Below are 26,312 nucleotides of genomic sequence, written 5' to 3'. Positions count from 1 at the left end.
CTAATTAAAGCTTGCCAAATAATAGCAAATAATTATTGTATTAGTTGTCTATTGACAAAATAATCCCATATAACAAATGACCACAAAATCTCAATTTTAAAAATTTTAAAAAATCTTTTAATGAGATTTTAAAATCTCATTTTAAAAATGTATGTATCTCAAATGTCCATATGGCTCCACTTGCTTAGGCTGGACTTGCTTATGCATCTGTACTCAGTGGTAAGTCTTCTGATCCTGGCTAAGCTGACTTACATGTATTGGAATTGGTTGGCTGTCAACTGGCTCAGGATAGTATTAATTGCAATGACAGAAGCAATTTAGCTCTTCTAGTCTGTCTTCTATGCTCTAATGGCTATGACAGAAGTTCAAGAAAAAGAGTGGAAATATGAGTTTCTTTTTCAAGCTTCCTCTTGTGTCACATCTGCTAATATGCTATTGCTCAAAGCAAGTCACTTGACTGGGTCCTGAATATCAGTGGGAGGACTGCAAGATTACAGGGTAAAGGGTGTGGATTCATGAGTGGTGAAGCATTGGGACCATAATACAATTAACCTACTATAGTCGTTGTCATTGGGACTAAATAAGTCATAAAATTATACATTTAGTTGTAAGAGCTGATTACTAAATTGTCAGGAATTTTGTGAGCTGATTTTTAAACCAATAGCTTGAAATACCACAAAACCTAATCAAACACTACAAATTAGGGTTTTGTAGAGTCAGTTTATCAGCATACCATTATATGTATCTCAAAACTTTCAGTCTAATGCTTCTCCTATGTATGTATCACTTCAAGTGATTATGTGATCAAGTTTCATTTCTATTTTACATCAAGGAAATAATATAGGCATTATGATCAGGTTGCTATTTTGTTTTCTTTCCTTAGTTACCTTCTATGTATGCAAATAGCCTAAAATTAATGGTTCTAAAGATAGATCACTCATCATTTCTTGAGCAGGCACAGTAAGAATAGTAATTAAGTAAACATCATCAAGGAAATTACTTATGAGTGTAAAGATTCCCATTTAATAATTTTAAGGGTATTTTAATTCTCATTCATTCTATGTATTCAGCAAATTTACTATAGGTAATCCCAGGGGCAGCATCAGGTTATAGAATCTATGAATCTTTGTAGAAAATTGAAGCTATAATTTAGGCTGACCTAGAATCAGACATGGAGTTCCTCCTATCACTCAAATGATTTGAGCATAGGTATATCTCTTTCACAAAAAATAAAATAAAAATTCATTCTATCACACAGATAAGTAAAAATGTTTCACAAACTGAAACCAATGAAGCTGGGAATGCAGAAAATGCAAATATTTATAACGTTTTAGCCAGTCCTCAAGTCTCTAGTTCCCACCACTGTCACCATCAAACAGAAAATAAACAGTTGCCAACAGGCTATGATTTAAGATACTATACAATACTTGAAGGAGTTAAAAATGATTATGTATTGATGTTTTTCTTTCCTCAGTAGGTAAGGAAAATGTGAAATGATTCTTCTTTCTCTGTGAAAATTCTAATTAATAAATTGTGAAACTGTACCCAATATTTATTTCTTATTAAAAAATGAAAACACTGGGAGCACCCGGGTGGCTCAGTCGGTTGAGCATCTGACTTCTGCTCAGGTCATGATCTCATGGTTCATAGGTTCAAGCCCCATGCCGGGCTCTGTGCTGACAGCTCAGAACCTGGAACCTGCTTCAGATTCTGCATCTCCCTCTCTCTCCGCCCCTGCCCTGCTCATGATCTGTCTCTCTCTGTCTCTCAAAAATAAGTAAACATTAAGAAAAAAAATGAAAAAAATTAAAACACTGAATTTGAGTACATGCATATATGTTCTCTCTCTTTCCTTTTATGTCGAATGGAAAGGTAAAAACTATACCTAAATCCAAACTGTTTCATTTCAAATTCAAGCTCTGTGAATTTGAGCAAGTATTTAACTTCTTTATGTTCTTTTCTTCATCTGTAAAATGTGGATAAAAATAGTATTGACCTCATAGGGTCATTATAAGTATTAAACTAATTAATACAGGGACACCTGGGTGGCTCAGTCAGTTAAGCATCTGACTTCAGCTCAGGGCATGATCTCATGGTTCTTGAGTTTGAGCCCTGCATCGGGCTCTGTGCTGACAGTTCAGAGCCTGGAGTCTGCTTTGGATTCTGTGTCTCCCTCTCCCTCTGCCCCTTCCCCGCTCATGCTCTGCTCTCTCTCTCTCTCAAAAATAAACATACACTAAAAACAAAAAAGAATTAATACATGTGTAGTACTTAGAACAGTGCCTATAAATTCTCAAAAAAATGTTGTGTGCCATTATAATATGATACCCAAACCATTTCCATTCAAGTCAGTTTTTAAAAACCAATAATTTAACTCAAAAATTTTAATCATATGAGTTGTCATTATTTCTCAAGAAGTTGTGTGTTACATCAGGACAGTTTAAGAGTGTGAAGATAAAGTCTAAGGAGGGCATCAGCAGCTCAGATTCAGGGTAAAGAAAAGCACCTCGTATTTCAGCTTTGAAAGCCATGTATATTAATCTATACAGAAGTGTGTATAATAAAGACCTTATGAAAGAAAACATTTGATGTCTTTATCACTTATAATTCTATATCTCTGAAATTATGGGATATAGAATAGGCCTAAAATGTGCTTAATAATTGTCCTTACTTTAGATATATTTTTATTAGGAAAAAACTTAGATGTATTAGAAATATTTTTATCTTTTACGGGCGCCTGGGTGGCTCAGTCGGTTGAGTGTCCGACTTCGGCTCAGGTCATGATCTCGCGGTCTGTGAGTTTGAGCCCCGCATCAGGCTCTGTGCTGACAGCTCAGAGCCTGGAGCCTGCTTCGGATTCTGTGTCTCCCTCTCTCTCTGTCCCTCCCCCGCTCATGCTCTGTCTCTCATTGTCTGTCAAAAATAAATAAACATTAAGAAAAATTAAAAAAAAGAAATATTTTTATCTTTTAATAACTATAACTTCACACTGAGATCAAAGAGAAAGTGTCAATTGTTATCTCTTGATGGCGTATACCTGAAAAAGGCCCAGAAGGCATATGAGAAAAGAGAAGAGTGAATGGTCCTAGTAGTGGAATATAACTTACTATAAAAGATGACTATACAATTTTATAATGTGTTAAGCAGAGATACAAAGACTTTATATTTTGTAAGCATGGAGCTTAGTTATATAGAATAGATAACTAGAAATCTCACATGTACAAAAACATATACATCTTAATTAAAAATCCACTGAGCTAAAAATTGGCAATTGAAAAGTTATATTCTATAAAATGATTTTATCATACAGTGCTTATAGATAGAGCAAAATCTGTATACAACTAGTGATGCTATTTATAAATCTCTTTAGGAAATCATGTGCGGTGCCAATATTATGCAGCATCTGTAAAACAGGTCCAATTTATTTCTCTAGGCAGTAATTTGAAGACATGGGTAGAGGATAAAATTATTGAGGTTATAAACATGGAAATTGCTATAGTTTTAATATAAATAGATATTCTTATGTGACATATTTTAATATCTTGTTATAGAATATAAATTTATTTTTATATTTATGTTTTAATTAAGATAAATATGACCAATATTTACATTATATAAGATTAAAAAGTCTCTGACACTTTTAATATAATAGTCACGGAATATATTGTTAGGAAACAATCTTATATAGCTTCAATTTTCATTTAAAAATGAAAACTTATGACACAAAGGTGGAGGCTGAACAACATACTACTAAACAACCAAAGGGGCAATGAATAAATGAAAAAGGAAATAAAAAGTACATGGAGACAAACAAAAATAAAAACACAATTGTTCACAATCCTTGGGACACAGTGAAAGCAATTCTAAGAGAGAAATTTAAAGCAATACAGGTCTATCTCAAGAAATAAGAAAAACTAAAGTAAATAATCTAACCTTACACCTAAAGGAACTAGAAAAAGAAGAACAAAGTCCAAGGTCAGCAGAAGAAAGGAAGTAACAAAGATCAGAGCAGAGATAAATAAAGTACAAGCTTAAAAAAAAACAATAGAAAAGGTCAATGTAATCAATATCTGGTTCTTTGAAAAGATCTACAAAACTGATAAACCTTTTGCCAGACTCATCAAAAATAAAAACAAAAATAAGAAGAGAGAAAACCCAAATAAATAAAATCGGACATAAAAGTAACAACCAATAACACAGACAATCAAAGAATCATGAGACCACTACAAAAAAATTATATGCCAACAAATTAGACAACCTACATGAAATAAATTCCTAGAAATGCACAATCTTCCAAACTGAATCAGAAAGAAATAGAAAATATGAACAAACCAATTACTAGTAATGAAATTGAATTGGTAATCAAAAAACTCCCAACAAACAAAAGTCCAGGTCTACCAAACACTTAAAGAGGAGTTAATACCTATTCTCCTCAAACTAATCCAAAAAAAAAGGAAAGTTTCCAAATACATTTCATGAGGCTAGCATTACAGTGATACCAAAATCAGACAAAGATACTACAAAAAAACTATAGGCCAATATCCCTAACAAAAATAGATGCAAAAATCCTCAATAAAATATTAGCAAATCAAATACAATATTACAGTAAAGACATCATTCACTATGATAAAGAGGGGTTTATTCTGGGGATGCACATACTTGCACATCAAAGTGATATATCACATCAACAGATCAAAGCACAAAAATCATAGGATCATCTCAACAGATGCAGGAAAAGCATCTGACAAAATTCAATATCCACTCATGATTAAAAACTTTCAACAAAGTGGGCTTACAGGGAACATACTTCAACATTATAAAGGACGTATATGAAAAACCCACGGCAAACATTATACTCAATGCTGAAAACTAGAAGCTTTTTCTTTAGGATTGGAAATAAAACAAGGATTTCTAATCATACCAGTTTTATTCAACATAATACTGGAGGTCCTAGCCACAGAAATCAGACAAGAAAAATAAATAAAAGCCATCAAATTTAGTAAAGAAAAAGCTAAACTGTCACTATTTGCAGATGACATGATACTATACATAGAAAACCTTAAAGACTCCACCAAAAAACTATTAAAATAAATGAATTCAGTAAAGGTGTAGGATAATTAATACACAGAAATCAGTTGCATTTTCATACACTAATAACAGAGTAGCAGAAAGAGAAATCAGGAAAATAATTCCATTTATAACTGCACCCAAAAGAATAAAATACCAGGAATAAACTTAACCAAGGAGGTATAAGAACTGTACTATAAAACATTGATGCTGAGAAACTTAACAGAAACCCATGGGGGAGGGGAAGGAAAAAAAAAAGAGGTTAGAGTGGGAGAGAGCCAAAGCATAAGAGACTCTTAAAAACTGAGAACAAACTGAGGTTGATGGGGGGTGGGAGGGAGGGGAGGGTGGGTGATGGGTATTGAGGAGGGCACCTTTTGGGATGAGCACTGGGTGTTGTATGGAAACCAATCTGACAATAAACTTCATATATTGAAAAAAAATTTAAAAATACAAACAGAAGAAAACTTTTAACAAAATTTAAATCATTTCACACAAAAAAAAACATTGATGAAAGAAGTTGAATATGATGGAAACAAATAGAGGTATACTCCATGCTCACAGATTGGGAAAACCAATATTGCTAAAATATCCATACTATCCAAAGCAATCTACAGACTCAATACAATCCCTATCAAAATACCAACATTACCCACAGAACTAGGATAAATAATACTAAAATGTGTGTGGAAATATTTATTTATTTATTTTGAGAGAAAGAGAGAGAGAGTGAGCGAGAGAGGGAGGGGCAGAGACAGAGGGAGAGAGGGAGAGGGAGAGAGAGAGAGAATCCCAAGCAGATTCTGTGCTGACAGTTTGATGTGGGGCTCAAACTGACTGTGAGACCATGACCTGAGCCAAAATCAACAGTTGGACCTGTAACTGACTGAGTCACCCAGGTACCCTGAAAAGACTGAATATTTAATAAATGGTGCTGGGAAAACACAACAGCTACATGCAAAAGAATAAACCTGGACTTTTCTTATATGATACACAAAAATAAACTCAAAATGATGTAAAGAAATAAATATGAGACCTGAAACCATAAAACTCCTAGAAGAAAACATAGGCAGTAATTTCTCTGACACTGGCCTTAGCAACATTTTTGTAGATATGCCTCCTCAGGCAAGGAAAAGAAAATAAAAAGTAAACCATTGGGACTACACCGAAATAGAAAGTTTTACACAGATTAGGAAACCATCAACAAAATTAAAAGGCAGCCTATTGAATGGGAGAACATATTTGCAAATGATATATCTGATAATGGGTTAATAAATGAAATATGAAGACATTCTACAACTCAACACCCAAAAAAAACCCCCACATAATCAAATTAAAAATGGGCAGAGAACCTAAATAGACATTTTTCCAAAGAAGACATGCAGGTGGCAGACACATGAAAAGACATTCAGTGTCACAAATTTTGAGAAAAATGAAAATCAAAACCACAATGAGGAATTCCTTTACACATGACAGAATGGCTAGAATTGAAAAGAAATAAGTATTGGTGAGGAAATGGAGAAAAAGGAACCCTTGTGCACTGATGGTGGGAATGTAAATTAGTGCATCACTGGAAATAGAAACTGGAAAACAGTATGGAGATTCCTCAAAATATGTTCTTGTGGTAAGAATAGAGTTTTCATTTTCTGTGGGTAAAATACACAGTAGTGGAATCACTGGATCATATGGTAATTCTATTTTTAATTTCTTTGAGAAACCTCCATGCTGTTTTCCACAGTAGACGAACCAATTTACATTCCACCAACAGTACATGAGAGTTCTTTTTCCTCCACATCCTCACCAACACTTGTTATTTCTTGTGTTTTTTATTTGAATCATTCTGATAGGTGTGAAGTAATATCTCACTGTGGTTTTGACTTGTATTTCCCTGATGATTAATGACATTAAGCATCTTTTCGTGTGTCTGTTGACCAAAGAAAATAAGACAACTCATTCAAAAAGATATATGCACCCTATGTATATTGAAGCATTATTTATAATAGCTAAGATGTGGAAGCAACCCAGGTATCCATCAATAGATGAATAAATAAGATGTGAAATGTACATATATACCATGGAATATTAGTCAACTATACAAAAGAATGGCATCTTGCCATTAATGACAATATGGATGGATCTAAAGGGCATTTTATTAAGTGAAATAAGTCAGACATAGTAATACAAATACCATGTTTCACTTATATGTGGAACTCAAAAAATAAAAACAAACAAACAAACAAAAAGCAGAAACAACCCCATAAATACAGAGAACAATGTGATGGTTGCCAGAGAGAAGAGGGGTGGGGGATGGGCAAAATGAGTGAAGGGGAGTGGAGGGTACAAGCTTCTAGTTATGAAATGAATAAATCACAGAGATGAAAGGCACAGCATAGGGAATAAAGTCAGTGGTATTGTAATAGTGTTGTTTGGTGACAGATGGTAGCTACCCCTTGTGATGAGCATAGCATAACATATAGACTTATCTAGTCACTATGTTGTACACTTGAATTGGTGTAACACTGTGTGCCAACCATATTTCAAGTTAAAATAAATGACACTTATGGTATGATAGGTAATTGCTCAAAAGTTGAATCAATATTCAGAAGTTCAGATTCAAAGAACAGCACTGCCAGAACAACCTGAAGGATCCTCAGAGACAAGACAAAATAATAAAGAAGACTTTAAATATTAGCCTTTATAATAATATGGAGCTATTTTTAGTATACACAAGTACTTTTATTACTTTAAATGAAATTAAGATTGTCTATATAACTGGTTTTATTATTCATCATTTTTAATGGCCTCTGCATATGTAGCACTCATCCTCCTGCTCATTAAAAGAACCCAGTCTGAAAGAATGTATAGCAGGTGTGTTGACACTGGACGGTTTAATCAAACAGGGTTTTTTTTTCTGATACAAGTACAGAAAAAGAAAAAAAATGTTTTTAGGGATAAGATGAATGCTTTCGTGGATCCCTCTACAGGTTAAAAGGGTTGACTCAGCAGTACTTTGAGTATAATGTAGAGCCTAGAGAAGCAACCTGATGGCACTTTAGTTTATTGTACTTAACAGCACTCAGGACAAGTGTTTTATTCACATAGATTTCCCCTAGCTGAAATTAATTTCTCCCTTCTTTATGCTTGCACAGCACATTATTTCTTCCTCTTCGACAGCATTTACTACGTTTTACCTTATTCTAAGCTCTACTTTTTTTTCATGTAAAGCCTTGAAACATCAATACTTATAAATATCTTGAGAAACATTTTAAGGTTTTTCTTTTTCTCCCCTCCTTCTCCATATATTCTTCTCTTGTAAATCAATACTCTAGAGTACATGCTTGGTACACAGAATGCCAACTATAGGTCAATTGATACTACTAGAAAACAAACCAGCAACATGGAAAATGAAAGCAGAGTGAATTAGGATGAAAGCACAATGCTATGTGTTATATATTTATTTAGTCGATACGCTGACATGCTAGAAAACTATTAATCTCTTCCCCTATGACCAAAAAATGTTTATAGCATATGCCATGTTATGAAAAGCAAATTATTTGTATGAATAATTGTTGAATGAATAATTTGTATGAATAATTGTTCTCCCAAATGGCAGTGGACTATTATCTTCTCTTGGGTAAATTTAATCTCTGAATAAATCTTACACTTCTCTATTCCTAGTACTTAATGATATACACATCAAAAGTACTAAAAATCTTGTTAAATTACATTACATTAATCAAAATTAATGGAGTTTACATCTGCTGATTCTAGTCTTTAAGCCAATAATGTGGCAAACCTCCTTTTTCTGCTCGGTATCCATAGGCTATTACCTTTCAAAATAAAATGTTTTTAACTGACTTAGCATTAGCTGTCTTCTTTATAGCCTGGGGAGTTGAGGAACAGAGAGCAGATACATCTGGTCAAAAGGAAAAGGACAAAACTGAAATTTAAATTATCTTATAACCAGCTGTATAAACAATTCTACAAGTTTACCCTTTCAAATCATATATAGGCCATTATCTGGATAAAGCCACTGAGGCCTTAGAAGTGATACAGAAAAGACAAGAACCTTGAAATTGAAACTTAATATATCCAAATAAAGTTTGCAACTGAGGTGGCAGAACAAAAAAAAAAAAATCCATCACAGGTGTTGACCTCTAAGTATTTTGCTGCTCATCTGTAAGAACGTGAGACCAGTAAGTGTCATTTGTACCATCTACTACTGTAGATTCACAGCCTCTTGTGAAGACATGGGACAAAGTCATTATAAGCTGGTTTTAAGAAACTCTACCATGGTTTCAATAAGTATTTTTAAAAAGTATTTTAAAAGTACAAAACAGGGGCACCTGGGTGGCTCAGTTGGTTAACCATCTGACTCTTGATTTTGGCTCAGGTCATGATCTTGTGTTTGTGGGTTTGAGCATTCTCAGCCCCACTGAGTGCACAGCCTGGTTGGGATTCTCTCTCTCTCCCCTTTCTCCCCTGCTCATGTGCACACTCTCTCTTTCTCAAAATAAATAGTAAAAACTTGGGGAAAAAGCATAAGACAAATTAGATATTTGATTTGTTGATGTGACACCAGACAAATTAGTTTAAATGAATACTGATATATTTCTTAGGCAGTTGTTTGGGGGTCACATATAAAGACATGCTTAAGAGAGAGAAATAGGGGAGCTGAATAATGCAAGTCTATAATGATTATACTGAGTATCATATCTGTTTTTTTTTTTTTTTTGTCTTCTTTTCCTCCTCTCCCATCTGATAAGGACATTTGGCTATTATGATATTTTTAAAAGGAAAAAAAATGTCTAAAAATATCTAAAGAACTCATAGATGAAGACAGTGAAATTGTATGGAATAGAAACCAGTGCAACAGATTGTAGTGCGTGGCAAGAATGAAACTAATTGTACCTAATACATGTGTTAAAAGTTGAATTTTGGGGCGTCTGGGTGGCTTGGTCGGTTAAGCGTCCGACTTCAGCTCAGGTCATGATCTCACGGCCCGTGAGTTTGAGCCCCGCGTCGGGCTCTGTGCTGACCGCTCAGAGCCTGCAGCCTGTTTCAGATTCTGTGTCTCCCTCTGTCTCTGACCCTCCCCCGTTCATGCTCTGTCTCTCTCTGTCTCAAAAACAAATAAACTTTGAAAAATAAAATTAAAAAAAAAAGTTGAATTTTGCCAGATGATAGTTTCAAATTTGATTTTGTATTTGTATCAGTCTGGTTCCTTGGATTATCAGGAAATTTTCTGTAGACTTACTGTATGTGTAGTATTTCCATAGACATAGTCTGCCTTTGGCTATGTTTGATTAAGCATCCTGTATTCCTCAGTATTATGATGTCCTAAACAGTCAAACAACTATTTTAAGCTGAGCAAAATTTTTGTGGAGAAAAATAAATGCAATGTAGGACGTGCTATAATAAAAGAAGTGTCACATGAGAGATCAAAGAGATAATCTCCCTTATCATTATAGCATCATCAACTAAATCCTTATAAGGCTGTCAGGTTTGCTCTGTGAATATCTGAAATCAGGCTTCTTTATTGCATCTCATGGACTGTCAACACCTCCCACATCATGGAAGATTAGCCCATGATCTGTCCCATAAAATGTGTGAATCCACAGATACTTTGCGGTTATATGACACTTATCATAAATAGAAAATCTTATTATCAAGCTTCACGACATAACATGACTTAAAGGTTGGAAGGACCATAGAGTAATCAAGAGACTACATAAAATGTAGCTACATTCCAGTAGTTATTCCATTTTTGATGTTTTGCATAATTAGCTTTAATATCATCTGTGATTTGTAAAAATGAGACCTGTAGGCATTTCTTTCAGCTTAGAAATATAAAACTTCAAGAAGGTTGTCATGAGGAATAATAAATGAAAGTTACTGTGAAGGACTTTTCAAATAGAAATAGCCATACAGTGTTAAATAATCAAAGATAATTTTTAATGTGAATGAGCTGACAATTTATGTAAAAGTGCTTATTTGTAATTAAACAGTTCAGATGAGTTGCTCTATTGTTATCAGGCCACCCAAATTAGTTCTGAGCATTAAATTTCAAGAGGGAAATATATAATTTTAGAGCTGTATTCAGAGGAAAACAAGGTCTTATCCTTTGAGGCAAGCTGTGGTATTTGGGAAAAGGTAGGCTGGAGAATAGATGAATAGAAGAGATAGAATGTTTTAAATCATTTATATATGGCTGTCATGTGAAGAAGAATTAACTGTTCTCTGTGTGTCCAAGATAACAGTGGGAGAAAAGTTTTGATTCCACATAATGCTGACTCTGGAGCTCTCTGTGGATAGAACAGGCTACCTCAAGAGGAAATAGATTTGTAGTTGCTAGACATTCACAAAAAACTTGGCTTAAGTGCTGTGGAGAAGTTTCAAACATGAGAAAAGCAGTAGTAAAAATAAATCTTCCAATTTTTGAAGTATTTAATACCTTTATGAATATTATATAATCAACATGAACACATATTGGAACAACGAAGAGTCTCATTTATGTGTCCTAATGATGACACTTTTATTAAAAAGAACAGAAAGTGATACAGGCCAGCTCATTTTAAAGTGCTTTGCTGATATTATAGTTTTGATAAATTTAAGGTTTGTGGCAACCCTGCTTCAAGCATGTTTATCAACATCATAATTCCCACAGCATTTTTGCTCACTTCATGTCTCTGTCCCATTTTGGTAATTCTCAGAGTATTTCAAACTTTTTAATTATTATTATATTTTTATGGTGACCAAGATCAGTGATCTTTGATATTACTCTTGTATTTATTTCGGGGTGCCACAAACCATGCTTATATAAGAAGGCAAATTTAGTGAATAAATGTTGTGTGTTATGACTGCTCCACTGGCTGGCCATTCCCCCCATATCTCTCCCTCTCCTTAAGACTACCTATTCTCCAGGCGTCTGGGTGGCTCAGTCAGTGGAGCGTCTGACTTCGGCTCAGGTCATGATCTCACAGTCTGTGAGTTCGAGCCCGCGTCAGGCTCTGTGCTGACAGCTCAGAGCCTGAAGCCAGCTTCAGATTCTGTGTCTCCCTCTCTCTCCGCCCCTCCCCCGCTCATGCTCTCTCTCTGTTAAAAATAAATACACTTTAAAAATTTTTTTTAAAAAAGACTACCTAATCTCTCAGACTCATAAATATTAAAATTGGGTCATTTAATAACACTACAATGACCTGTAAGTGTTCAAGTGAAAGGAAGTGTTGTATGTCTCTCATTTTAAATCAAAAGCTAGAAATGATTAAGCTTAGTAAATAAGGCATGTCAAAAGTTGAGATAGGCAAAAAGCTAGGCCTTTTGTGCCAGAGATAGCCAAGGTGTGAATACAAAGAAAAAGTTCTTAAAGGAAATTAAAAATGCTACTCCAGTGAACACATGAATAAGAAAGTGAAACAGCCTTATTGTTGATATGGAGAAAGTTTCAGTGATCTGCATAGAAGATCAAACCAGCTACAACATTCCTTTAAATCAAAGCCTAATCAAGAACAAAGCCCTAACTCTCTTCAATTCTATGAAGACTGAGAGATGTGAGGAAGCTGCAGAAGAAAAGTCTGGAGCAAGCAGAAGTTGGTTCATGAGGTGTAAGAAATTAAGCTGTCTCCATAACATAAAAGTTTACAGTGAAAAAGCAAGTGCTGATATAGAAGTTGTAGCAAGTTATCTAGAAGATCTAGCTAAGATAATTAATGAAGGTGGCTACACTAAACAACAGATTTTAAATGTAACAAAGATTGAAAGATAAAACTACTTTCTATTGGAAGAAGAAGTCATCTAGAACTTTCATAGATATGCAAGTCAATGCCTGGTTTCAAAGGACAGGCTGACTTTCTTTTTAGGGGCTAACACAGCTGGTGACTTGAAGATGATGTCAATCTTCATTTGCCATTCTGAAAATCCTAGGGCCCTTAAGAATTATGTTAAATTTCCTCTGCTAGTGCTCTAGAAATGGTACAACAAAGCCTGGATGACAACATATCTGTTTATAGTACAGTTTACTGGGGCGCCTGGGTGGCTCAGTTGGTTGAGCATCCGACTTAGGCTCAGGTCATGATCTCATGGTTCGTGAGTTCGAACCCCATGTCAGGCTCTGTGCTGACAGATCAGAGCCTGGAGCCTGCTTCAGATTCTGCGCCCTCCCCCTCTGCCCCCCTCCCCCCCCGCTTGTACTCTCTCTCTCTTTCAAAAATGAATAAACATTAAAAAAAATTATAGTATGGTTTACTGAATATTTTAAGCCCACTGTTGAGACCTACTGCCGGGAAAGAAGATTGCTTTAAAAATATTACTGTTCATTGGCAATGTACCTGGTCATCCAAGAGCTTTAATGGAGATGGAAAATGAGATTAAGGTTTTTTTCATGATTGCTAATATAACATCCAATCTGAAGCCCCTGGATCAGGGAGTAAAGTTGACTTTCAAGTCTTATTATTTAAGAAATCCATTTTGTAAGGCTATGACTACCATACATAGTGATTCCTCAGATGGATCCGGACAATGTCCATGGAAAACCTTGTGGAAAGGATTTACCATTCTTGAAGTGTTCATTAAGAACACTTGTGATTCATGGGAAGAGGTCAAAATATCAATATTAACAGGAGTTGAAAGAAATTGATTCCACCTCTCATGGATGACTTTGAGGTGTCCAAGACACCTCCAAGGTGGAGGAAATATCTATAGATGTGGTGGAAATAGCAAGAGAACCAGAACTAGAAGGAGACCCTGAAGATGGGCATGAATTACTTCAATATCATGACAAAACTTTAATGGATAAGTGTGGGAAATAAGTTTAAGAATTCTGTATGCTTGCACTAATGGGTTAACAAGGCTTCCAGTGAAAAGCTGCCACAGGGCAAAAGTGCCCAAGTCATTAAGTAAAACAAGGCTTAGGGAGGAAAGCCGCCTCCACAGGACTAAAGCCTCTGAGAACAGTTAGAGGTGGAAAGCTGCTATGGGGCAAAAGTGCCCAAGGCTAGCTAGTAAAAAAGGTGCCTTATTAGCCTTGAGGCAGCATCTTCTAGCAATCTTAAACTTTGGAGATAAGAGCTACTTGGCTGTATCACCCAAAGAGAAACACTGTCCATCTGGTGTCAGTGTCTGGTGCCAATATATCATTGCGCTTTAATCTCAACTTCTAACGCACTCGTTCCCCAAACAATGGTCAATATCTTATTGTTTCCTTCTGCACATTCACTATGTATGTAAAACCTTGAGAGCTCAATAAATACAGAGACAAACCTCTGTTTGGGGCTCTTGTCTCTTCCTGGACATTAGCCTCTCTCATATTCAATTTTGTATCCGCTCTCTTGCTGGAAAGAGACTCCAGACTCAAATTCTGGGACAGATAAGGTGTTGGTTTTATGAATGAGCAAAGAAAATGTTTTCTTGAGATGGAATCAACTGGTGAAGATGCTATGAAAGTTGTTGAAATTACAACAAAAGATTTAGAATATTGCATACATTTAGTTGAGAAAGCAGCAGCAGGGTCTGAGAGGATTAACTCCAATTTTGAAAGAAGTTCTAATGTTGTGGGGTGCCTGAGAGGCTCAGTCAGTTAAGCGTCCGACACTGGCTCAGGTCATGATATCACCGCTTGTGAGTTTGAGCCCTGAATTGGGCTTTATGCTGACAGCTCAGAGCCTGGAGCCTGCTTCAGATTCTGTGCCTCCCTCTCTCTCTGTCCCTCCCTGGCTCACACTTGTTTCTGTCTCTCTCTCAAAAATAAAAATAAATAAATAAATAAACATTAAAAATTAAAAAAAATAAGTTCTACTGTTGGTAAAATACGACCAAACAATAATGCATGCTATAGAAAAATAGTTTGTGAAAGGAAGAATCAATATGGCAAACTTCACTGTGTCTTATTTTAGGAAACTGTCACAGCCATCCCAACCTTAAACAACTACCATCTTAATTAGTCAGCAGCCATCAACATTGAGGCAAGACTCTCCACCAAGAAAAAGATTATGACTCATTGAAAGCTCAGATGATGGTTAGGATTTTTAAGCAATAAGCACTTTTTAAGTGATGCATATAGATTTTTTTAGACACAATGATATTGCACACTTCATATACTTCAGTATAGTGGAAACATAACTTTCACATGTAGTAGGAAAGCAAAAAAATTGGAATTTTTGCCTGATTGGAATATCCTTTATTGCGGTGGTCTGGAACCAAACCTGAAATATCTCTGAGGTAAACCTATAGTTATCTGTCTGCATGATCCTCACTCTTGCCACTTTCTAGTTGAAGCCCTTCCTATGAATAGCTACTGTGCTAGCTACTGTGCTACTCCTCTTGCTAAAATTAGTTAACCAGAAACAACTCCGTTTATCTGCATTCTAGGATAACAGCAATAACTTGGGTTAGGGAGAAATGTTGGCATGGACAGTGTCTTTCTTTGTATCATCACACAAAACCTAATGGCCACTCAATAATGTAAACTGATTTCATACATACATTCATACATACATACATACATACATACATACATACATACGTATATACATAGCATTGAATCATCATTCAGTGGATGTTATTGACGGAGTAATCTCTCTAATAAGCCTCTACATACTCTGAAGTTTTTCTCATTATGGATCTTGGGGCAGGCTTACTTTAGCTGGAGTCGGGAAAGCTAAACTTCAATTGAATGCAATGTGGTAGGTTTGTTTACACAAGTATTACAGAGAAAGTCTCAAGGTAAGATGTGGTTGTTAAATTAAAGCTTCTTATCATGCTAATGAGTGTATTGCACATGTGAGCTATATAACAAAACTGATGTTACAGTAAACTTGAGAGAAAGTTAGATGTTAGAAAAATTAGAGGGCTTTCAGAGATCCTATAGGTCTTTCTTTGAGCTTAGAAAGAACTTTGGGAAATCAAACTGTGTTAATCATTATAAAAGTCACAGCTCTAATCTGCTGAGATAAAAATCCTGGAAAAATTATTCATTAGGAAATTTCTGTGGATAGATTTAAGGGGACACTAACTAGATCAGGGTTTCAAGAGAGCAATTTGAGCTGTGTTCCAGGGGAGTAGACTAGAGATTTTGTTTGCCAATAATATAAAGATGTAAGTGAATTTGTTTTGAGCCTAGTGAAAAACTAAAAACTAGAAAGATGCATCTATGAAGGTGAGAACAACCTGGAACTTACGGAAAAATGACTGTGGTTATATACTTACGACTGCTCACCATATATAATTTACTTTCAAGATTCCCTGACATGGAGTTAGTAATGACTATGTACTTGAACACATTCTGAAAATACTCCAATGCATACTTAATAGAAGGGGAAGGACCAGAGAAGAGAAGAAAGGCTCTCAATAAGAGTGGTTCAGTGGCCCTTGGGTAGTTCAGTTGATTAAGCGTTCCACTCTTGATTTTGGCTCAGGTTATGATCCCAGAGCTATGGGATCAAAACCCATGTAGGGCTATGAACTGAGCATGGAGTTTACCTAAGATTCTCCCTCCTTCTCCCTCTGCCCCTCTCCCCTGCTTGCGCATGCTCTCTCTCCAAAATAAAAATAAAAATTAAAATTAAGTCATTAATTAATTCATTTAAAAAGTCGTTCAACCTGTAGAGAAATTCTTTCCTCTCCATCCCTCCCAATATTTATTTTCCCTAACACCAACTCCTTTTAAATTTTGACTAGTGACAGCAGAAGATATTCCAAAACATGCTATCCAGAGAGCCATTTTTAGTTGATCTGTGTTTACCCACAAGTATAAACACTAGACTTTGCTTTAGTCCTTAAGGTTAATCTACTTGTATATCATTGGAAGATAACTATTATGTTTTAAACATGGAAAAGTTGTGTACAATAAATTTTTCATGCTTCATAATGAATATAACCATCAGTATTTTAAGTAAACAAGTCAATCTTTTAAAATTTCAAAATATTAGTTATTTTTGTGATTTTAAATAGTCTCAGAAACAAAATAGTGTAACATCATTCTATCAAATCCATTGTTTCTTTCTCACTCCCAGTTCTATTGTTCTAGTCTATTATAATTTCTTGCTTGCACTATCATAATTTCTTAAACACCTATCTTCCTCCATTCCATTCATCCTATAAAAATGGGAAGATTAGTCACATAATCGTGCTTTCCAATTGTCATATACCTGCCTAAAAAGCTTCAGTAGCTCACCATTAATATAGAACAAAAACAGGTAGCCATTATAATTCATTGAACAAGTTCTAATGAACAAAATCTTTTAGTGGGTTGATGTTAGTAGCAGCATATATTAAATAAAGGAGGTAGGAAAACTATGTACATGGTAATTTCAATAATCTGGTCAAAATGATGGGAATCTAAATGTTATGTAGTACCTATAATTCAGGGGAAAAAACATGTCCATGAAATATTGCAAAATTTTCATTGTTTTAAGTCCATTTTGATTTAAAGTGGAAAAGAGAAAATCAGAAAGTTGGGTGATATTGGGTGACTAAGAAGATACTGTTCCATTCACAATAATGGGGGAAAATTAAAAAGGAAAACAGTTTGGGGATGAATTGATTACTTAGATATGGTTATGTGAATGTAAATAAAAATGTCCATTAGTTGGAAATAGAATAATGACTTTTGTTTATAGTTGGGAACTTGAAATAGGGATTTGAAGATGAAGGTGAGAATTTAAACATGAAAAAGACATTAAAATTCATGAAAATGCATGTATTCTCAGAGGAAATCGCTTTAAACAGGGAAGAACATAATGTCAGAGGTTGAACTTTAAAGAACACCTACACTCAAGGGGGCAACTTAGAAGCTAGAGTTGATAAACATTAAGCACACATGTAGGAAGAGATCCAGTAGAGTTCAGTGCCACAGAAGTTCAGCAGAAATAAACTACTAAAATATCAAAGAGGATGCAGATGATAAAAGGCCTGTATATTGGCGATGTGGAAAATCTCATCAAATCCAAAGATGACATTTGAAGAGTAAGAATCATAGTGTTGGAGACAGATGATAAATTGTGTGAAGATTAAAAGGAAATGGTGGGGCGCCTGGGTGGCTCAGTCGGTTGAGCGTCTGACTTCAGCTCAGGTCATGATCTCGCGGTCCGTGAGTTCGAGCCCCGCGTCGGGCTCTGTGCTGACCGCCTGGAGCCTGTTTTGGATTCTGTGTCTCCCTCTCTCTCTGACCCTCCCCCGTTCATGCTCTGTCTCTCTCTGTCTCAAATATAAATAAATGTTAAAAAAATAAATAAAAAAAATAAAAGGAAATGGAGGCAATGAATAAGTTTTATAGCACTGCAATTTATATTGGGCTTCTTATATACCACAGAATATTAAGAAGTTGGATAGTAACTGGTTCAAGTAAGATAATTTTTAAAATCAAGAAGATTTGGTAATGTTTAAAGATAAAAAAGAGAGGAAAGAAAAAGACTGAAGCAGCTGGAGGGGGTAAAAATAGGAAACCAATAACTTTATTCTGCATTACACAGGCACTGAGTGAAAAATACAGATAAAAGAAGGAAAAGTAACAAATTTTACCGGGACCTACTGAGCTAAAGATAAGAACCAATGAGAAATTTCATTCATGCTTTTATTGTTTTTCCAGGAAAGAAAGAGAGACAGAGCGGTCATTTTTTGAAAGTGAGATCACTTTTGAAAGTGAGAGCAGAACTGGGGGTTTCAGAGTTCAAAGAGTCTGTGACAGTTAAATTGTCAAGTCATCATGGTTCTCCACCATCTCTGTCCAGTGTTTGGAGATACAGAAGTAGAAGTGTAGAAATCAAATACTGGGGAGAGATTCAATATTGAGTATTTGCTTATGGGCTTGGCAAAAATCTACCATGAGTTAAAACCAAAAGCAAACATAATATGATGTAATTTAAAAGGGCCCCAACACACTAAACCATAAAGCTATTCTAAATATGGAAGTTCTTGATGCTTTTAAATAGCTATTAAAATATTTCCAGCAATTTGTACTGTAAAATTGACCAGATGTACTTTCTTAATGGTGTTCTTAGAACATCCTCACTAACTGCGAGATGCCTTACAGTTCATGCAACACTTGCATATATATTATGTCATTTGATTTTCACACGTTTAGACACAAGTCAACTTGAGTCAGGATAAAGAATTTAGATCATCTGAGTGGCTCTCATGAGTTTTATTTTGTCCCACCATTATAAGGGCTTAGGAAAAGTCCTGGTAATGATTGAGAGGAGAGAAAAAAAATAAATAAAAACACTCCTTCATTTACTACGCATTTTGAGTTTGCTTCTACCCATGGTTTTGGTTCAGTCATTGCCTTCTGCTTAGCCATAAAAGTCTAGATTGTGCCTAAGGGTGTAGGTTATATAATAAGAATGACCTCTGCACTTACAAGCTTATTGAAAGGAGTTTGTAATCTACTTTTCTTTAGGTTTGATAATATTCTAGGCAGTTGTAGCAATATAATTAAACACAAAGTACTGAAGTTCAATCAAATAATTCAACAAATTGTACTGAGTATCTTCTCTATGAAAATACTATAATATGTGCTTAAAATTTACAGCACAGGGGAAATAAGAAATGTTCAGGGAAGAAGTATAGGTTTTACATGATAGCAAGCTCAAGATGTGTGAGCATATTAATATCACTGTCAGAAAAGCTAACGTTATCCTGGGCTGTGTTACAAGATGTGTGGCATATAGAGCAAAGATGGCTTGTTTCCCTTTATATTCTTAATATCTTTCTACACCACAGGTGTGTTCACCAATGGACACTTAGAAAACACTAGAGCTATCTAGAAGAGAGTGTCAAAAGTGGTAAAGGGACTCAAAGTAATGTAATATCAGAAATGTTTGAAAGAACTAGGAATATTTAGCCAGAGAATTGAATATATATGGGCAGCAGAAGGAAGAGGATTGTCATTATTGTGTATGACTAACAGAGGAGAAAATGAAGGCCACTGTATTGACCTTATAGGAAGCATATTTGGGTTGAGAATGAGTAAGATTACTTCATGAGGATTTATTAAAAGATAAACAACTTTTCAGTGGCTTCAACACTGGATACAGTATTGCATTAAGATACATTTAGGTCCTTTTCAAATTTAAGTCTCATCCTTAATGTACACTAACAACGTAAAAATGATAGTGCGATTATGTTTTTAGATAATATAAAGAAATTTTTGACATAGGGAATAATATTTATAGGTAATGCACCATTTGAGGGGGATCTTGAATGGTAGGATTTTGGCTATAATAATGACCACCTCAAGCTAACAATTAAATAATGTAAGTGTACAAGGATTGCAATTACTCACACTGCAACTTGTATATGAAAAGAAAAGGTAGAATTTTTATTTTGTATAAAACTTATTTGGTTATTTTCATGAAATATTGTTCACTGATATAAAGGGAAGGTAAATGATGTTTTTAGTCTAATCCTGGATCTTAGATCCAGTCAGTATTTTAATCAGTTCCTTTAGGTATAGTCCAGATTTTTAGGTAAAATCCTCAGTCTTTAAGATTTTTACCTTTTCTTCTACATCTTATTTTAGATGGTATTTGGGAATATCAAGACAGGAGAGTTTCCATTACCTTGAAGCACTGGGACAAAGGCTCATTGGATTTGAATGTATTTTGCCTCCTCTGGTCTCTGTGGTGACATTTCTTGTATGCCTAATTGCTTCTGGTCTTTCTCTTGAAGTTGGTGGCTAGAGAAACTTATGATCTGTGTTTTTTCAGTTTGTTCAGGGCTTGTTTGCCATCTCTGAGACTGACAAGTCTCATCTTTTTGGTGCTTTAGACCTCCCTGGTCTAGAAGGTCCACTATGCAGCTTTTGCTAGCATTTTAAAATCAGGCTTCAGAGCAGGTTGGCTAGCTTTCACTCAACTACCTTCTAAATATACAGAAACTTTCAGCAGTTCCAGAAAGTAAATCCCTGTCCTCCATCTAACAATGATGCCTTGTTCAAGGTTACCTGAATGCAGTCACCCTCAGTCTGGGCAGGTGATATCATCCCAAAGACCTAAGAAGTAGGGCAGACATTTCTCTGTCCTTGAGTGTTCCCATACCTATCTGTAGGCTATACCTATACCTAAAGCTACAAACCTTCATCTCACATCTTCAATGTGAGAGTAAGTAAAAATGTTGTTGGTTGCCAACCTCAAACACTTCAACCTCTTTTCCATAATTTTCTAAGCCAAAGAGAATATACTTTTCTCTCCTTTACCTATCTCAAGCCACCATCTTCTTTATACCAATCTCTGGCCTAAGTTGTGAACCGGGATATCTTGTCTTCACTATGGGATAAACTCTTATCATTTTGAACACTAGTCTTAGCCTTGATATGTTAAAACATAAGCAAATCTATATTTTATCTTTTGACAATGCCTTGATTTGAAGCCTCACAACTTGCTAAAAAAAATCCTATGCTGAATTTCAAAAGTAAAATAGTAACTCTCTTGTATTTCTTATGTAATAATCTAAGGCCTTAGCAGAAAGATGCCTTGGATTGAATAGATCTTATACCCGGAAAGTCAAATTAATATTTCTCAAAACATTACCTCCTTTCCCACATAAATATTCTGGCTCACAAACCTGATCATGCTAATTTCCCATATAAAGCCTTTCAGTAATTTCCTGTTCTCTTTATTTTTATTTATTTATTTATTTATTTATTTATTTATTAAATATGAAATTTATTGTCAAATTGGTTTCCATACAACACCCAGTTGTATGCTCATCCCAACAGGTGCCCTCCTCAATGCCCATCACCCACTTTCCCCTCCCTCCCACCCCCCATAAGAGACTCCTATTCCCTTTAAATAAAATCCTTTTAGAGGCTTTCTTGAATAATCAGACTAGGTTAGGACACCTGTGTGTCCTTCACAAGTTCTCATGATTCCTTTTTTCATAACACTCATTATAATCTTCCTTTTTCAAAGTCTATCTTTCCTAATTGATTTGAACTCAAAAATTCCAACATCTAGCATATTGTCCATGGGCATAGCTAGTGTTTAATAAATATTTGTATGGATTATAATTTTAATTATAGATATGAATTCGATTTCTCATCTGTAAATCAATAAATTGGTAATCTAGCTCACACAGTTTCTTTTGAAATTTGTAAATGTGATACTACTCTGAAAGATGAACCCACTGTGGCTTAGCTGACAATATCAATTTCTATTCCTCCAGACGCAGGTTTTAGAACACAGGATATTCACCAATAAGTGCCATCTTGTCACATTTCTTGACAAGTAATAATTTATCCTCTCCTTAGGGACACCCCTATCTTGACATTTCTCAAACTGCAAGAAGGAGATCCATCTTCATTAATACCTAAGTTGATAATGAGGACATTTCACTTTAAGATACCCAATTATCTTCCACAGATTTGTATCAACTTGCAGTTGTGCCAAGTTTTCTCACAGGCTTATTTTACCTTAAGCTGGTCCTTCTGTTTTATGAGGTTTCAATTAACTAGATTTAGTCATGTTATGGCTAGAAGGATGTGACTAGAAAGGGTAGCATATAGCAATCTGTATGTAAATTGTTACTTTATTGGATAACATTTATGTTTGAAATTGGAAAATCAATAAAAAGGAACTTTAATTTCCAACAAGCATACACACTAAAAAAAAGAAGAGAGAGGGGCAAGCACTGTTTTGATCCTAAGACAGCAACACAACTAAAAGCTGTTCCAAAGAAGCAAATGGCAACAGAGGTCAATAGGCTGTGACCTATACCCATTTTATTTTAAAAACTTTTTCACCTCCACGAAGTGCACTGCAGAATCCTAAATGCCTCTAAAAAGAATGGGCAGATAAATTTAGGGTAACTTGAGGAAGCACATTTCCCATTGTGCTTCCATATCCATCAGGACAGGTACTGTTTTTTACCTCCTTCACTAGCGTCCAGAACAATGCCCAGCACAGAGTAAACATTTAATACCTAGTTGTTGAATGAATTAATGAATGAATGGAGCAAGCTAGACTGCGAAGGCTGAAAGATTAGTGGCTGTCAGTCCTGAAGCACACGTGCTGCCTTTCCAGCCGGCTGGCTGACATCTCATTCCCTCACCTTTCTGGCAGTTTTGAATTCCTGTTTGCCCCTCCTTCAAGATGACCAAAATTCTGTCCATAAACCCTGCCAGTCCTCAGTTAATCCACACATCTCTCACACGGAAGCAGCTGTTCCTGAGGAATGCTCGGCTGAGCAGGTGGGGGCTGGGTGGGGAGTAGCCCAGGACTTTGAACGGAGAAGGCAGCCTTCTGGCTCCGCGAACCCGTATACAAAGGGTCTGGACGCATATTTTTCCAGTCCTTCAAAACAACCAGTCTGCTCCCTCTCACCTCCCCAGTGCCAGACGCCCCAGTGCCAACCTGGATACGACTGACACTGACGAGGGAAAACAAGCTAAATCAACCTCACCAGGAGAGAGGGCGAGTCCAGCAAGACGCACCCCCAGCATCCCGCAGTTCCCGCGAGTTCACCTAGCTCAGGGGATTGCCGGGGCTGAGGAGCTAGGGCAGCAGGGGGCGCGTGCGCGTGGAAGGGCGGGGGAAGGGGGGGGCGCAGGAAGGAGGAGCGCCGCGCGCCAGCAGGTGGGCGCGTCCTCTCACGCGCGTGCGCGCGCCGCGCCTTCACGTTCCTCGCGCGACGCGTCTCCTCCCCGCCGGGAGCGCGCTCCTCTCGCCCTCGCGCCGGGTCCCTCTCAGTCTCTTCGAGCCGCGCACTCTCCGGAGCTCCTGCCACGGCCGTCGCCTCGGCCGCGGCTCTCTAGCCCGGAAGCTCAGCCTCGCCCCTCCGGAGCCGCGTCCCAGGCCTCCTCCCCTCTTTCCGACACTCCCCTTCCCTTTCCCGCCCTTCTCTCCCACCCGGTCCGTCGAGAGAGCCTGGATACGAAGCAGGCGGGCTTGAGAAGGGAGTTGGGAAAATGGAGGTGCCGCGCCTGGATCATACCCTCAACAGCCCCACCAGCCCCTGTGAGGAGGTGATCAAAAACCTCAGCCTGGAGGCCATTCAGCTGTGCGACCGGGACGGTAAGAGCGACGGGGGCTGTGAGGAAAGGGGCCGAGCCCGCGCCTAGGCGCCGCGGCCGCCCCGGCTCTGCTGACCCTGCTCGCCCGGGCTTCACGGTCTTTTGTTGTTCCCCCGTACAAATAAATACAGGTGGGGCTCCCCTCCGCTCATCCGCCCTCTCCTCAGACAGTAGAAACAAAAGGACCCCAGGGCTCTTGCGTTAGCGCGGAAAGTCGCCGTAGTCTCCAGCCGCGGCGCCCCTCGCCGTCTTCGCCCTCCTGGCCCAGCGCCGAGGAGCTGCCCGGGCGAGGGCGCCGTTCCCGCCCGCCGTTCCTGCCCGGGACGAGGCGTTTCCGATCGTGCCGCAGTCCGGGTTTCCAGGGTCTACCGGAACCGTTGGAAAAATGCCCTCTGGATGTTTCTAGCACCCCTTCCTTCCCCTCTCCACCTGCACATGCTAGTTAGCATTTTCAGCCCAGAAACTTATCATTTCCTTTTTAAACCTCTCATCTTCAGACCCCCACCTCCCAAATTCAGGAGTCTTTTTATGCTCTCAAATAGGGATTGGGATGACGGTTTTTTCAGTGAAGGGGCGCGGGGAAAAAGTGCGTTTCAGCACCAAGGACAGCCACAAGCTTCGTGGTTTGGGGCTGTGATTCAGAAACTCAAAAATCTGTGAAGTGGCATAATATATCTGCTGTGGTACAGAATATGTGGCGAGTACTCACCATTGTGTCTTGATATTATGTAGCTTATTCTATTGTTAAAGTTGCAGTCTCAGAAGGAAGTGATTGAACACAGGTTTAAGCGTTAAAGAGATAAGCTAGTACTGTGTTCAATATGGGTAGCTTCTGTGTTATTTTGAGTAGTTGAAGAGTCCGTCTGTGGAACAAAACTTCATTTGTAAAAAAACTCATCTGATTAGTCATTGACCAAATAATTGTAAAATTGGACATCTGACAAAGGAAAAACAATTTACATGTTGTTAAGATGACCCTAAACACTTTTTGGCTATAAATGGAATCCGTTAACAATGTATGCAGACGATGATTTAAAAATATTTTTTTTTGGTCAAGATTATGTAGAGATACTCATGTGGTGACAACAAAGTCATAAAATTTATCAGTATGTAATCCAAATAGAGAGCAGAGGTCTTGTTTCAAAGTCATTTAAATGATAACTTGGTTTGGCATTGGTATACAGTCTAGGTCAACTGAACACGGAATTTCTTTTTATTAATAAATTTGGGACACAATAATTGCCCTTTGAAGCCAAAGCCACTTTGAAATAATTTCTGAAAAAGGTGTAGTATGGATAAATAAATACTCTTGCAAAAGCCGTTCATAATTTCTTTATTCTTAGGTCACCGTCGTAATAGTTGCACATATTTATGACATCTAAACAGAAGTAATCATTTTGGCATTCCACATATAAACTTGCATTATTAGACTATAGAGATTATTTTTAGTATACCACATAAGAAATTGTATTGGTTTTAGTTTATGCTTTTGTGAAGTGACTTTTTCTGGTGTTAACCATTGTAAATGTTTTTCCTAGATTGGTTTGATAGAAAACCAAAATAGATTTCATTTTCATTTATTTCGATGATTTATCAAAAGCTTATTACTGTAGTTATTGGAAATAAGCAATTCATAATTGTCCCTCAAGAACACAGTAATCTTAATACTTAAAATTGGATTTGCCACATGTTTCAGAGATAATGGAGAAAATAAAGTTGTTTTTCTTTTTTATGAAGTTTACAAAGTTAGTAATGTAGAGTACAGAAACTAGTGCTACATTTACTGTGGTCTCTTCTATTTTATTTTGGTAATAGTTTTTTAGTTGTTTCAGTTCATATTTATGAATCCTGCAAAATGAACAAATTATGTAACATTTAATTGGGGAGTGCTAGCACTAAGCAGTATCTATGAAAATTACTTATTTACAGGCTTCTAATAATTCAACATAGATTAAATGAATAGGGTTTCATTTTTATTAAATATGTTATATCAACAAATACAAAGAACTAACTCTTCTATTAAAAGATGTGTAAAAAACTGGGAATAGCTTATGTAGAGATGTTACTAAATGCCTAACTTTATTTTGTGACACTACATGTCAGTTCCAAAATATATAGTTTTTTATGGCAGAAAAATTAAAAAACGTTGCATTAAGTTTGTCAAACAGACCTTATTTGTCAAATTTTATATTGAGAAAATTTCAGCTAGGTACTATTTACTCCCTTTACTTCCTTTCACTTT

General features: G+C 36.6%; 2 protein-coding genes across 2 annotated transcripts in view; one reads left to right on the top strand and one right to left on the bottom strand.

Moving 5' to 3' along the window:
* The window catches only part of LOC145712508 (uncharacterized), a 45,459-nt gene extending 21,870 nt beyond the window's left edge, over window positions 1-23,589 (bottom strand). Inside the window, exon 1 of the mRNA XM_081790542.1 lies at window positions 23,461-23,589. Coding sequence (XP_081646668.1) covers window positions 23,461-23,500 — 40 coding nt within the window. The 5' untranslated portion in view covers window positions 23,501-23,589. The remainder of the gene's footprint in view (window positions 1-23,460) is intronic.
* A 151-nt stretch (window positions 23,590-23,740) lies between these two features.
* PHYHIPL (phytanoyl-CoA 2-hydroxylase interacting protein like) overlaps window positions 23,741-26,312 on the top strand; it is a 93,281-nt gene continuing 90,709 nt past the window's right edge. The window contains exon 1 of the mRNA XM_060642751.3: window positions 23,741-24,071. Within this exon, the coding sequence (XP_060498734.1) occupies window positions 23,966-24,071 (106 nt within the window). The 5' untranslated portion in view covers window positions 23,741-23,965. The remainder of the gene's footprint in view (window positions 24,072-26,312) is intronic.

The sequence above is a fragment of the Panthera onca genome, chromosome D2 (genome assembly GCF_046562875.1).
Source record: "Panthera onca isolate mPanOnc1 chromosome D2, mPanOnc1 haplotype 2, whole genome shotgun sequence".
Classification (NCBI taxonomy): domain Eukaryota; kingdom Metazoa; phylum Chordata; class Mammalia; order Carnivora; family Felidae; genus Panthera; species Panthera onca.
Note: the sequence above shows the minus strand (reverse complement) of the source record. Positions and strands in the feature narration are given on the sequence as shown.